Genomic DNA, 13,240 nt, shown 5'->3' on the forward strand with positions numbered 1-13,240 from the left:
AGAAAAATGAGAATTCTCTGTGGTCCATGCGGGAAGACCAAATGAAATTCTCTTCCATCCCTAGAAAGAGTGTATAATACAGTATATGTCAGGATACACAGTGTTCCTGATTCACTAGTTAGATATTAACGTTTAGAATGGGTTTCATGTACATCTCAAGAACATGACATGACAGACTCCTATTGGAATTTGGATGGCAGGGGCTATTCCTACAAACCATTCCCATTCATTACACAAGGGATTAGAATCCCAGAGTCAGGTCTGCCAACTCCACAGGATAATGAGTTTCCAGAGGCTTAAGTCATGTTCCACAGAATTGTATGACCAAAGAGCCAGGAGACCTTTTCTAATTCATCTTACCTGGCTTCCCTCATTACAAATTCTTATTGGCAAGAGATTAGCATAGACCTAACGGTCAGGGGTCCCTTTACCTTTTTAGGGTTAAGAGACGTATCCCATCTGATAAGTTACATTGCATGTAGACATTTGCCTCCACCAAACTTCACACACAGCAGCAGTAGTACATGGACTTCAAGACTCCAACACTCATCCAATGTATTCCCTTTATTGAACTGTATTAGTTAAATGCAATCAGATTAAGTCACATTTATAAAGCAGACCATCCAGTTGCACTGAAACCGATGATATTCATTACATAGGGTATTTTTTTTTAATCACTGTCCGGTGAACTGGCAAATCCAATCAAAGCATTAGTCTTCAATTGTTAAAAAAAAAAATAAACCCAAAAAAGTGTAAAAAAAATATTCAGACAATAGCCAAGCCATCACATCACGACGCACAATTACCTAAAATCGCAATTAAAAAGCAGTTAAACGGGGGAGAAAAAACTAAAGGAAAGGGGAAGAGGGGGAAAAAAACCACTCCTAAAATCTTGGACTATCCGTATAATACAAGAAGCAACAAAGGGCAAGAGCATCAAAGCAGATTCCTATCTAGCAACTATAAATTCAGTCAGAAGCAGAAGCTTTAAAGTACACTAAGCTCAAGCAGGACAATAAAAAATACTGCGCATGGAATACTTTTAATCTCTTCCATTAATATTCATTTCCAGCTGCTTATAATAGCAGCGCCTCATGGCCAAATCATTAGAGTTTTACATCTGGGTTGCAAATGACACTTTGATTGGATGTAATGTTCAAATGGTCCTCCCCACTGAGCTTCCGTCAAGTCTTCTGCAGAGAGGTGTCCTGTAGTGCCAGGGGCTCACTGAGCGTGCTGGCTCAACGTGTGGTTCTGGAAAAAGATGGGGAAAAGGAGACATGCGTGAGGGGCAGAATAATAGAAAGCAAGCCCGTACCCTCCTACTCAGTCGCATTTATGCGGAACTCAACATAAAAGCTTTGCAATTATTACAGAACAAAATGCAATAAAGAGGAAGGGGGGGAGAGGGAAAGAGAGAGAAAGAGAGAATGCTCCTAAGTAACAGCTGCCAATGTGACACATTTGCTTTGTACTGATAGATCTGTTAATGCTGGCATGAACTTAAGGAAGAAAAAAAGGGGGGGGGGAGAGAGAGGAAGAAAGAAACACACAACGAAATGGATTGCAGTTAGCCAAGTAGCACCGCGAGGATTTCGCTGCATTTAGGCAAAGTGGTAACGCTCTGCAAGGGGTGCCTGCCTTCTGGGACTTCCTTAACTGTAACAATTAAACAATATTCTCTGTTGCACAGGGACACACATACACACAGGCTGCTGCCACCGCCGCCTTTGCCATATCTCCATTCGCTATTCTCACTTGCTGCAGATAAGACAGTCTTGGCAGAAAGGGATGCCAGATTGTAACTCACAACACTTCGACAGTTGGAGAAATAACTTCGGCAAGAGAAGCGCACCAGTTGCTGCGCTCCGGCCCATCCTGAACTTGGCACGGGGAAGGTGCGCACAGGCCTCCCAAGCTTCACGGCGTGACGGAGAGGGTCAGTGTGCCTCCCCTGTGGCACATCCAGCTACACCTGGCTCCTGCCATTAAGGAGTCCCAGGTGCACAGTAAAGGGAACTTGCACAGGGAACCCAAAGGGGCATTGAACGCTCCCAACTTTTACAAACAGGGCCATAGCCAGCGATTGGGCTTTACTCAGAGCAGACCCACTGAACTTAATGGATCTAAGTTAGTCAGTGGTTCTACTCTGAGGCTGACTAGTGCTGGATGCAGCTGACAGTGCAGTATTCTGGCGGGTATCCGTTTCACGGCAGAAAGGGGTTAACTGCGAGGGTGGAGGAAGGTGGCTGTGTTGTTCAGTGGTTCGAACTTGGTGAAAGGATGGCATTTACCACACACCTCTGCAATCAGCTTCCATCCCTTCATAAAGGGAGCTGCAACTTCCCCTCAAGGGAGACATTAGTGTTCAGACATCCTGTCTGTCATTTGCCAGCAGGCTAAATAAATCCTAATGCTGTGCAGTAGTTGCATATCCAATCTAATGCAAACGGAAGTCGTGTCTCAGAGTTACAAGCACCTCAGGGACGGCGTCTGGAATCTCCAGCTCCAGGAAGCACTGGAAAGATATCCTGGCCACTCTCCCTCATCAAAACACTCTGCAACCAGGTCTACAACTCCTCCAAACACAGTTCTTTTCTCAAAGATCTGTTGAAAGACATGATCTCATGCTGATCTGGTGGTACGGAATGAGAGACCATTCAGTTCTCATTCTCCTGAAGGGGGATTCAATCTGAACCAATAATTTTCAATTGTGTTTGCATGAGTGGAAGCTGCTCCTGCAAACAGAAGATTGTGGTCCTGATTCAGAGAAAAGGAGTTATTCTTGCCTCCCACTGAACTCAAGCCAGTCACCACTAATTTGCCCATTCATTCTAAGAAGGATTTGTATGTGCTTTCAGTCAAAGCTTCTTTGCCTTTTCACCTTTGCAACACAAAGGTCTGAATGTTTACTCCCAAGATTTCATGGCAGGTTGTTGGATTTCATGATTATGTGTGTTTGTGTGTTTAGGAATATGTTCCCTTATAAGGATGCATCCTAAATTAACTGATACAACAACCCTAAATGTTTGCCTTGCAATGCCTATCTGCAAAGCTGTCCAACTACTCTTTCACATCGGCGTAACATCAGACAAGCACACAAATATATTTAACTCTCTACAGATCCTTCACTTCTTTCTAAGCAACTCAAAGTTATTCTCCGCACAGGAAACTCCTCCTGAATCCATTATTATTCAGATGACATCAGTCTAATGAAAATTGTCTGGTGACAACATCTAACTAATGGAGGATCCATTTGCAGGCCTTGTCTCTGGAGGTAGCGGCGACCCCATTTAAATACTGTACACCAAGTTGCTGAACTGTGCACTTCCCCAGAGTGACCACCAGGTGTCACAAGTGCCGTGGCATTTCTAAGTCGTATCAAAAGTTGTTAGCAGGCATTGTGGCCAGTGGGTTTCTTATGAAACTACACATAATAATGCTCATTCTTCTGCACACCACATGACAAAAGGTTAAAGGGGGGGCAAGCATACAACACTGCTATGTAGAAAAATAGGTACAGCATTTTTTAAAAAAAAAATTAAATGTAAAAGAGAAATCAGAGCTTCAAAACAGCAGGGCAATTCCACCAAGAACTGTATTGCAGGAGATGGAGAAAGTGGTTGTTCATTTATTGCAGTTATGCATAATGGTGAGCATTTAGTTCAGGGCTGGGGAACCTGGTGCCTTCCAGATGTTGCTGGACTACAACTCCCATTAGCCCCAGCCAGCATGGCCAATGGTCAGCGGTGAAGGGGGTTGTAGCCCAACAACATCTGGGAGGGGGGGTGAAGCTTTCCCAGCCTAGATCGAGAAAGACATTTAAAATGCTGCTGTTTCTCACTGGCACAGCTATTTCAAAACCTCTTTCGAGTTTATTAGCGTTCTCATTTATTAAATGTATGCCCCAGACTCTCCATAAAGGACGCTCAAAGCAGCTTAGGATAATAAGAACTACATAGCAACTACATATTTTTTAAAAATACAAAAGAAAGAAAGCTGCAATAAATAAAAGCAAAAGGGCAGGGCAAGGATACAGGATACGACCCAGAGTCTTGGTATGCCTTTGTTTTCCTTCTCTTCTGTAAAGGTTTTGCATTTTGTTGCATAAATGTTTTGTGTTTGTTTTCTTTAAAAAAAGCTTTAAAAAATAAATAGTAGAGGAAGATAAAAGCATCAAAGAAGAAGAGGAGGAAGAAGAAAACAGCCCCCTCTGTAAGTCAAAGACCTGTCTAAATAAGTAGGTTTTCACCTGCTGGCATTGGCCGACGAAGTGAGGGGCTAAACTGGCTTCCTTAGGAAGAGAGTTCCAGCCCTCTAAGCGCTGCCAACATACCTTTCTTGTGTTCCTGCCAAACACACCTCTCCTAAAGCTCTTAAAACTTGGCTTGCAAGCTGTCAACAGCCTTGTAATAACACGGGGACTCAAGACGATCCTACTGGATCAGGCTGATGGCCCGTCTAGTCCAGCATCCTGTTCTCACAGTGGCTGGCAAGATGCCCTAAAAGGGGTAGCCTACAAGCTTGCCACTCTGCCCACCTACCATGTCTAGCAGTGGAGAGCTGCGGTCAGTCTGAGCAGGCAAACAGTCTCACCTGCTATAAAGCATCTTCCTATGTCTAGGCTGCACATGAAAACACAGTTACACTGTCAGTTTGGGCACATCCCTGGGAAACTGCAAATATTCTCAGGGCAGCAAAAGCAGTTCCTGGTCTGGGCTGTCCATCTGTGCAGACATTTCCTGCATGCACTCACATGGGCGAAACCATTGCTGTTCAAACTCATTCTCTAGTCAACTAATTTTTTTAAAAAACCCACAACCAAGATTCCCTTTTGCCTTCACAACCCACTGCATGCACCTCATGTCCCAAGAAACCAGACCTCATCAGAAACGCAACAGCGCATGTTTCATGTTGCTACACCTCCTTCTGAGATATGCCTGCTTGCCTCACTGCAGCCATGTTTCTTGTTGGCCGTAGATTTCAATTTCTTCAGACAGCCTAATACCAACTTTTCCCTCCTTTTTTCTTAAAAACAAATGCAAAAGATTTAGCATTCTCCAGTCGAAGCGAGGGCTGTTGGTGCTCAGCAGATCCATACTTATTTAGGCAGTATCATTTAAAAGATAATGCACAATCAGCACTAGCGGCAAGGCGTACGTTCCACAGGCCGAGAACATGATTTCCAACCTGTGTGCCTGCCGCATTGATTACACCAGGCAGGTCAATAACAGAATGGTATGCGGCTCTAAATCTGATAATGAAGCTCTCCTTGTGAACCTTCTCTTCTCATACACGGGTTAATAATACCTTCTGCACACAGCTAATATAAAGAGCATGCTGTTTTTGTAAGCAAGAGGCTGGGCAAAGATGCAAGGCTGATTACGCTCAAATTTGACAGCAATTCACAAGCGGGGTCACTGTTCAGCTCCCTAACAACCCACGGCCTCAGCCGATTGTCATGCCACCCATCAGTCCCAGGGCCTCAGAGTAACATTTGACTAGAGAGTCATGTAAATAATATTATTCTTGGGGAAGCCCTGTGGGTTGTATGGAGAGCTTTGCACAAATGGCCTTTCAGAATTCTGTCCCTTATTTGTTGGCAGGGATGTCTGGAGTTTGTGGGGGGTACCATATCATCAAATTTATCTATGGAGAAGAGAAGTTCTCCAACTGCTTCTCAGGGGTAAGCCATCTCCTGCCACCACCCCCTCCCCCCCCAAAAAATAGTTGCCCCTCTACTGCTGCAACTTGGTGGTTCCATAATACAGTGGCACCTGTATTATGGATCACTTTCTCTCTTAACTTAGGCGGGCATCCCAATTAATCACACTTAGGCACCTGAAATTTGTCCCCCATCATGGTATGAATGACCACATGCTCAGAAGGCGATGGGGCATGTAGTTTCCAGGGCACCTGGGGATCGGGTGCCTTGGGAAAATTACATTTCCCAAGGTCTCTGGGGCCTGAGTCACAACTGTTACAGTGCTTAAGCTGCCAGGGGAGCACATTAGAATCCAAGCCAGAGAATAACTTTAGATTAAATGACACTCAACTCACAATGCACCTGAACATTATAAGTGTATTCAAAGGCAGGTAATTGTGAATTCTGGCGACATGACTAGTGACTAGGTGGTATAGGTAGCCATTCACCTTTCCATATGATTACAAGGCACCACATGGTACATTTCAAAAATATTACTGGCTGGCTGAACCTCTTTCATTCATACCTGCAGGCTAAATAGCAGATTCAGACTAAGTGAACAGTACCTTGCAAAATGCATATGCCAGTCAATCACCCGGTGTGATTTACCTCCTTATGGAAGTTCAGAACATATGTTTGCGGTGAGCACACCACCTTCAAGAACAACTTTATTCTTGTTACTGAGCATATACTGGATGTATTTTTTAAAAAGGCATGTCTAAATGACACTCGTACTCTGCCTTCAGAACAGCAATAAAGGCAGTGAGTTTTAAGAGGACCAACAGAGAAGCATAGCAAGGCAATGCTGGCAAGCCAGAAGAGCGAAGTGGACGAGTAGGAGGCATGGGCGGGGGGCGGAAATGGAGCACAGCTAAAAAGCTGGCACTCGAGCTGGGAATCTTCCACCCTGCAGTAACAATCTCTGCCAGCAATCCACAGGAGTACTACAACAGGAGCAGGTGAAAAAAATTAAAATGCTACCGGGAGGGGAGCGATGGTGGTTTGAGACAGCAACACGTCCATTTGATGGTGTGCTCCACATCTGTTATGCATCTTCCATGTGCCAGGTAGGGTTTACTGGTGAGAGCTGGAGATTTTGGATTCTAGGTGAAGGAACATGGACTCAGCCAAGGCTGTATTCGCATGACCAGAGACGGATACTTAGGGAAGGGGCACAGTTTGGTGGCAGAGAATCAGGTTCAATCCCTGGGATCTCCAGGTAGGGCTGGGAAAAGACTCCCATCTAAAACCCCAAAGAGCTCCTGCCAGTCAGTGTGGAAAACAATGAGCAGGATAGAATAAGGCAGCTTCCTATTTAGGTGGGCTTAGGGTGTGTCTCAGCTTTGTCCCTCTAGCCCAGTATTAGTTACTCTGGCTGACAAAAGCCCTCTAGAATCCCAGGCAGACATCTTCCCCACCCTCTGTTACCTGATAGACCATGGAACCTAAGGTTTCAACTGTGGTTTCCTAGCTCACGGCTAATATATGCCAAATATACCTTAAACAAACAAACCTGCATCCAGAACCTAAAGGAATCACTCGCCACCCCCAATACTTTGCTTTTTGGGTGTTTCCTTAATTGCAAATGTTACCCATTACATTTTATTGTTTGTTTGATGCAATTAAGAACAAACCCATCACGAGGATCAAGATCTTTTGTGCTTTGGCTTTTCATGCGGATATTTTTCATTCGGAGGGAAAAGTACTTGCCTCAGCCAGCAGAGCTTATATTACGGGGGTCCTCCAGGGACCCCCCTGCCCCACTCCCAAGAGCCTTAGATTGGGACTGTGCTAATCCAAAGCTTGAGATGTGACAGGCAGCAACCGGCTTGCGGCAGGGAGGGGGCTGCGAATCAGAAAAGCCTGCAGGAAAAAAAGAAAAAGAAAACGGGGTGGGGTGGGGGAGAGCTGAGAGCGCAGAATGACCACTCATGGCATTGTGCTGTCCCCCGCCCCCTTTTCTCTGTCATAGAAGGAAATTGCGGGAGGGGGAAATCACCTTTGCACTGCTGGGCAGTTTGTATATATGCTTATTTTTAGAACGACCTGACAATTATCCAAGGGTCTAACACTAACAGATGGCCTGTCTTAAAGACTCATATGCTCGCTAGCATGCACTTCCGACAAAATGGTAAATGTACTCAAGAGCGTGCCATAAACAGCTTTCAATGAGTACTCCAAATCCAATTTAGTTAGCACACTTCATTAAAACCGATAGCGGGTAACCAGAGCTTCTCCTAAACCGAGGCATCAATTCCCAGCCCGGTTGTTCCAGGTAACGCGCAAGTGTGGTTCGTTATCTGTCTAGCTCTCAATTTCCCAAGAAATATGTGGCCTACCCTCATTTCCTTTCTCAGCTGCTTGGGAAAGGATGAATCCTAACCTATAGAGCAACACTTGGGGGAAAAGCAGGAGGGGGTCTTCTAGGAATGAGAGCTTGCAGCTTCTAGTTCTATTTGGAGGATCCCTTAAAGCTGAGGAGATGAGAAGAGTTGGACGTGCCCACTGATGAATTGTGGATTCTTAACAGCAGCATCAAAAAGGAGGTCATTATCATAAGTGAAGTGCAACACCCCACTAGATGCTATACAAGAAAACCCAGTCTTCACAAATGGCAAGAAAAGTGATGATTTGATCCCGATGTTCTAGATGAATGCAAAGGCTCTCTTTGCATAGCTCTCAAGCTCGCGGCGGGGTGCGCTCCCGCTGTTCGGTCCCAGCACCTGCCAACCTAGCAGTTCGAAAGCACCCCTGGGTGCAAGTAGATAAATAGGGACCGCTTACTAGCGGGAAGGTAAACGGCGTTTCCGTGTGCGGCTCTGGCTCGCCAGAGCAGCGATGTCACGCTGGCCACGTGACCCGGAAGAGTCTTCGGACAGCGCTGGCCCTTGGCCTCTTTGAGTGAGATGGGCGCACAACCCTAGAGTCTGCCAAGACTGGCCTGTACGGGCAGGGGTACCTTTACCTTTACAAGCTCTCTCTATCCCCTTGCTTTAAAATCCACTGTTCCCATGAAGTCTTTGCCTCTACCTGTTAGTCCTCATACCTTACGAAATTAAGCCTTGGTTTGCAACACTGTTTTTTTCTGCATATCCCCCCCCCCCCCCAAGATACTTATGCTATGCTGTCTCTCCCTCTGTTGACATGTAGGGCCGTAAACATCTTGAGGGCAAGGACATAGTTTCATACCTCTCTAAAAAGTACCACGTACACTGATGGAATGATAATGAATACAGCAGCATCTTTATCATTACTATGGGGAAGGTTTTCAGCATCCCTGTGTACCAAGGCGACCAACCAAGCTGGTTTCAAATAATGATCCCAAATTACTCCCTCTAAAAGCAAGCTCAGGTGGCTAGTGCTGACACAAATGGAGCCACCGAGAAACAAGAAAGTAGGATCAGCTTGTTTGGGGGAACCCTGATGTTTGTAAAAACACGAAAATAAATAAAAGCTCTAATGGGACAATGCCCCTCCAAAAAAAAAGAGCGCAGTGAGCATGCTCAAAAACCATAGAATGCAGGGTGTTAGATGGGAATTAAGAAAAATGAAAAGTGGAGGGAGTGAAGTTCAAAAGGTTTAACGTCCTGCAGGATGGGAGGACCTCTGGCTGGAACGATGAACGGCAGCATTTCTATTGAGAACACACTGCAGCATCACATTGTTGCAGCAGGCTGCACTTATTCATGTACCAGAGTTAGACTGCCGGTGCAGACCTCCTTAGTTTTCGTCCCCAAAGTATTTTGTGCAGCTCCAAAGCTTGCTATTTTATCACTTCTTGTACAGTATGTCAAACAAACTGTGAATTCTTTGTGCCAAAGCAATCCCCCCCCCACCTATGTGTGTTTATTTGCATATGTATTTCTTCAGTGAGAATAAAACTCGAAGTATCCCAAACACAGAATTCCCAAACATTTCAAATGTGGATTTATTGAAAGGGCATATATATATCTCTCTGAAAAGGGGGCTATTGCTCTGAACAGATACATTGCTGGACTACAGCTTCCATCATCCATGACCACTGGTCAAGCTGATTAGGGCTAATGTAGTTCAAGAACTACATCTGAAGGGCATGATGTTGACTAAGGATACTTGGGCATTACTAAATGCCATACAGTGGTACCTCTGGTTACGTACTTAATTCGTTCCGGAGGTCCATTCTTAACCTGAAACTGTTCTTAACCTGAAGCACCACTTTAGCTAATGGGGCTTCCCGCTGCCGCAGCACTGCCAGAGAACGATTTCTGTTCTCATCCTGAAACAAAGTTCTTAACCCGAGGTACTATTTCTGGGTTAGCGGAGTCTGTAACCTGAAGCGTATGTAACCCGAGGTACCACTGTGCTAGCATCTGGAGGCTACACTTTACAAGGGAGTGATGTGATGGCAGATGATGCCACTATTTAGATTCCGCGCATCACTTGACAAAACCACAAACCAGAATCATTACATAGGTTCGCAATGTGGAATCTCCCTACTTTCACATTATTTGCATTTTCTTCAGAAGAAGCCAAATCCCTAAGAGGGGAGCTCAAATACATTATTTTTGGTATGGGTCCTATCAAACCCTTTAAATGCTGCATCCATTCACAAGCAGGAAGCACAACATGCAGTACATGTGAATCTGACTTCACCACTTGATTGCAGCACCTGCAATCAAACAGCACATAATAGCCCTAGTCTACAACATCTGGAGGCCACTGTGTTGGCAGCTCTGCCTTAGTCGAAGATGGAATTTGAGCTTTAGGTTCAAAATACAAGCAATCCATCCATTGTTGGAAGCACACCATGCACTTAACGAAATAGGAGACAGGGAAATGAGCCATGGATGATTCACAGTATGGTGAACAGTGCTCTCAATTCCAGGCAGTGTCTGAGTGAAGCATGGAGTTGGGCTAGTTTATCTCATAATAATTATCTACCCGCCCTTCACTCACCTTAAAGTGGGCTACAACACTGAAACAAAATAGTAAAAACAGTTTAAAACAGATTTCAATCACAAAAATAAGGTGGTTCCTAAAAATATACATCTCAAGTGTCAAAGGCCTGGGGTAAGAGGTATGTCTTCAGCATTCCTGGAAAGCTGTACAGTGAAGGCGGCAGACTCAGCTCTATGGGGAGTTTCACAACTTGGGGATTGCAACAGAAAATACCCTCTCCCAGGTCACCACCTCACCCCCGCAAGCTTCTGAGGGCAGTGGGCCTCCTAAGAGGGCCCCCTTTGTCCATTTTAACACCCAAGAGGATTTTCAGGGAAGGAGACAGCCTTTCAGATATTTGGGGCCTATGTTTAAACTTTAAACAGTAACAAGAGCGCCTAAAATTGGGCCCAGACATGAACTAGCAACCAGTGCAGTTGTTTCAAAATGAAACCCCAGCCAGTAATCCGATGCACATTATTCCAGAGAAGCAACCAAATATACTTCACACATCTATAGGAAAGCCCACTGAGAACTGAGAACACCTGACAGCCATGGCCTGCTTCAGAGGGTGGCAAGGTTGGGCATCTACCAGGGCCCCGAGGGCAGTAGAGAGCCTGCCATCTATTCAGGACTACCATTTCCACTTTGGCACAGAGTATCTAAGACTGGAGGATGCAACTCAAGAAAATCCTCAGTGTGCACGTTCCCCTCTCTTCTGGGCTCCCATGTCCAAGCCCCTCCCCCAAATCCTGGAGCCAGCACTGCTGGTAGCTGAAGCACCCAACATGTTTGGTCAAATGACAGGGTCCACGGGCCTCAGAGGGCCCACTACAGCTGCCAGCCTGCTACAGTTGCCAGTGCTTTTCTTCACAGCACTGGACTGTGGGAGCACTTGGTGGTGGGTGCTGTGCTGCTTCCAGTCCTGCCATCGAGTCCTTCTGCCGCCCACTGCTGCCCGTCCCCTCTGCCTCCACTGTAGGGCTGGGAGAGGCACTGAATTACACCTTGTTTGGGGTCCCCTCAAGCCTGGTGCTTCCCTGAGTAAACCTTACGTTTGGGGTGGGTGAAGAGTAATTGTTCTCCACAAAATACCTTTCAGCAAGGCAGTATTTCAGGAAACTTTTTTTCTCTCTCTCTCTCTTTAAGAATAAATTCCCCATGTCATTCTGTCTCTCCTTGTCCATGTTCCACAGTCACAGTGCTGTGATAACAGAATTAAGCAATGAGCTGACACTGGTTAGAATATGCTCCAGTTCAGTCTGCTTAGAGCTCATTAGTTTGATGTTCTTCCATAGCAATGGAATGCTGAAAAGGGGCAGGGGCAGGTGTGGCAGGTCTTGTCACCTGCTTCCTGCCAAACAGCTGTTCAGTGGGCTCCCAGCTGCATCACGAGAGACAGGTGTGCACACAGTGCTGATGTCATCATGATGCCTCCCTGGCGAGGGGAGAAAGAGAGAACACTATTGGCTGGAGAAGATGAGAAGAGTGCAGTTGATTGGAGAAAAAGACCCTGGAGTTCTATTTTCAATGTGTTGCTTGGTATATAGAGGGATAACAGACCTGGAATTATGAGCAGTGCCAGGGGTTCTGGAGCCTGAAGAAGGACCTGTATGGTTCAAAATGTGGAAGGCTTAAGAACTCTTAAAAGGGACTCAAAGGCTTCAGAGCATGCTCAGTCCCTAGTAGCTGGCTAGGCTCTATCTGCAGGTGCAGCAAGTGTGTGTGATACCAGTCTCTGCAACTGGATGGTAGTACAAAGCCACTGGACTGATCAGGTGTACTTTAAATAACAGGAGCCTGACTTTCAGCTTGGTCAATGCAGCAGCTGATTCTTGTTGTGCAATCAGTTGCACAATCATCTGCAGTAAGGTATTTGTGTTTTCCACTGCACAGCAATGTTCTGTCTGCGCAACAAGGATACCACTAAGTGACTTTAATATTAAATACAACTCCTAGTTATAGTTCTAGGTTCAGTGACTGAATTTGGGGACTAGATTAAGGCACTGCCTTCAACAGCCCTGACCAATGACAAGATAGCTTAGCTCCAGCAGTCCAAAATTAGTAATTCCATTGATATCAATGGCCAGACATAAGGGACTTCATTGTTGGATGGACACCCTTGACCTCAACCCATATATATTTGTGTTTCAATCATGGGGTTAGCAAATTCACACCTACGAAGAAGTGTGCACTGTGTCTCCAGTGAAACGAATGAAGAAACTCAATTTGTGCACAATTTGTGAGCTCTAACACCTAGAACAAATGGCTGTGCTAAGCTGATGTCTTTAAAGTCCAGGCACGGTTACCCATTTCTCTTTACTGTCCCTTTGAACCCCAGGATGAGTTATCAGGAAAGAATGCAAGTCAATCTTTTGCTAGTACATAGCTGAAGCAGGCATTGTCTCAGAGACACCTTTAAGAATCACATTACAAGGACTGCGTGCTCCCTATTTTTTATTTTTTAAAAAAGCCCCACTGGATAAAATGCAATTGTGAAGAAAGGTAAAGCAAAACTCTAGGGACAATTTCCTTAACACAGCACTTCGGAAATAAATAAAAAAAGCATGAGAGAATACATTATTAAGAGATAAAGAGAAGTTCTCTGTTAGAAAGGGG

General features: G+C 45.3%; 1 protein-coding gene across 3 annotated transcripts in view; it reads right to left on the reverse strand.

The window, feature by feature from the left end:
- Positions 1-545: 545 nt before the first annotated feature.
- ZNF423 (zinc finger protein 423) overlaps positions 546-13,240 on the reverse strand; it is a 310,604-nt gene continuing 297,909 nt past the window's right edge. For all 3 annotated transcript variants that reach the window (XM_083451817.1, XM_083451816.1, XM_083451818.1), the window contains one exon: positions 546-1,254. In XM_083451817.1, the coding sequence (XP_083307943.1) occupies positions 1,225-1,254 (30 nt within the window). In that variant the 3' untranslated portion in view covers positions 546-1,224. The remainder of the gene's footprint in view (positions 1,255-13,240) is intronic.

This window comes from Podarcis tiliguerta (genome assembly GCF_965153285.1).
Source record: "Podarcis tiliguerta genome assembly, chromosome: 8".
Taxonomy (NCBI): Eukaryota; Metazoa; Chordata; class Lepidosauria; order Squamata; family Lacertidae; genus Podarcis; species Podarcis tiliguerta.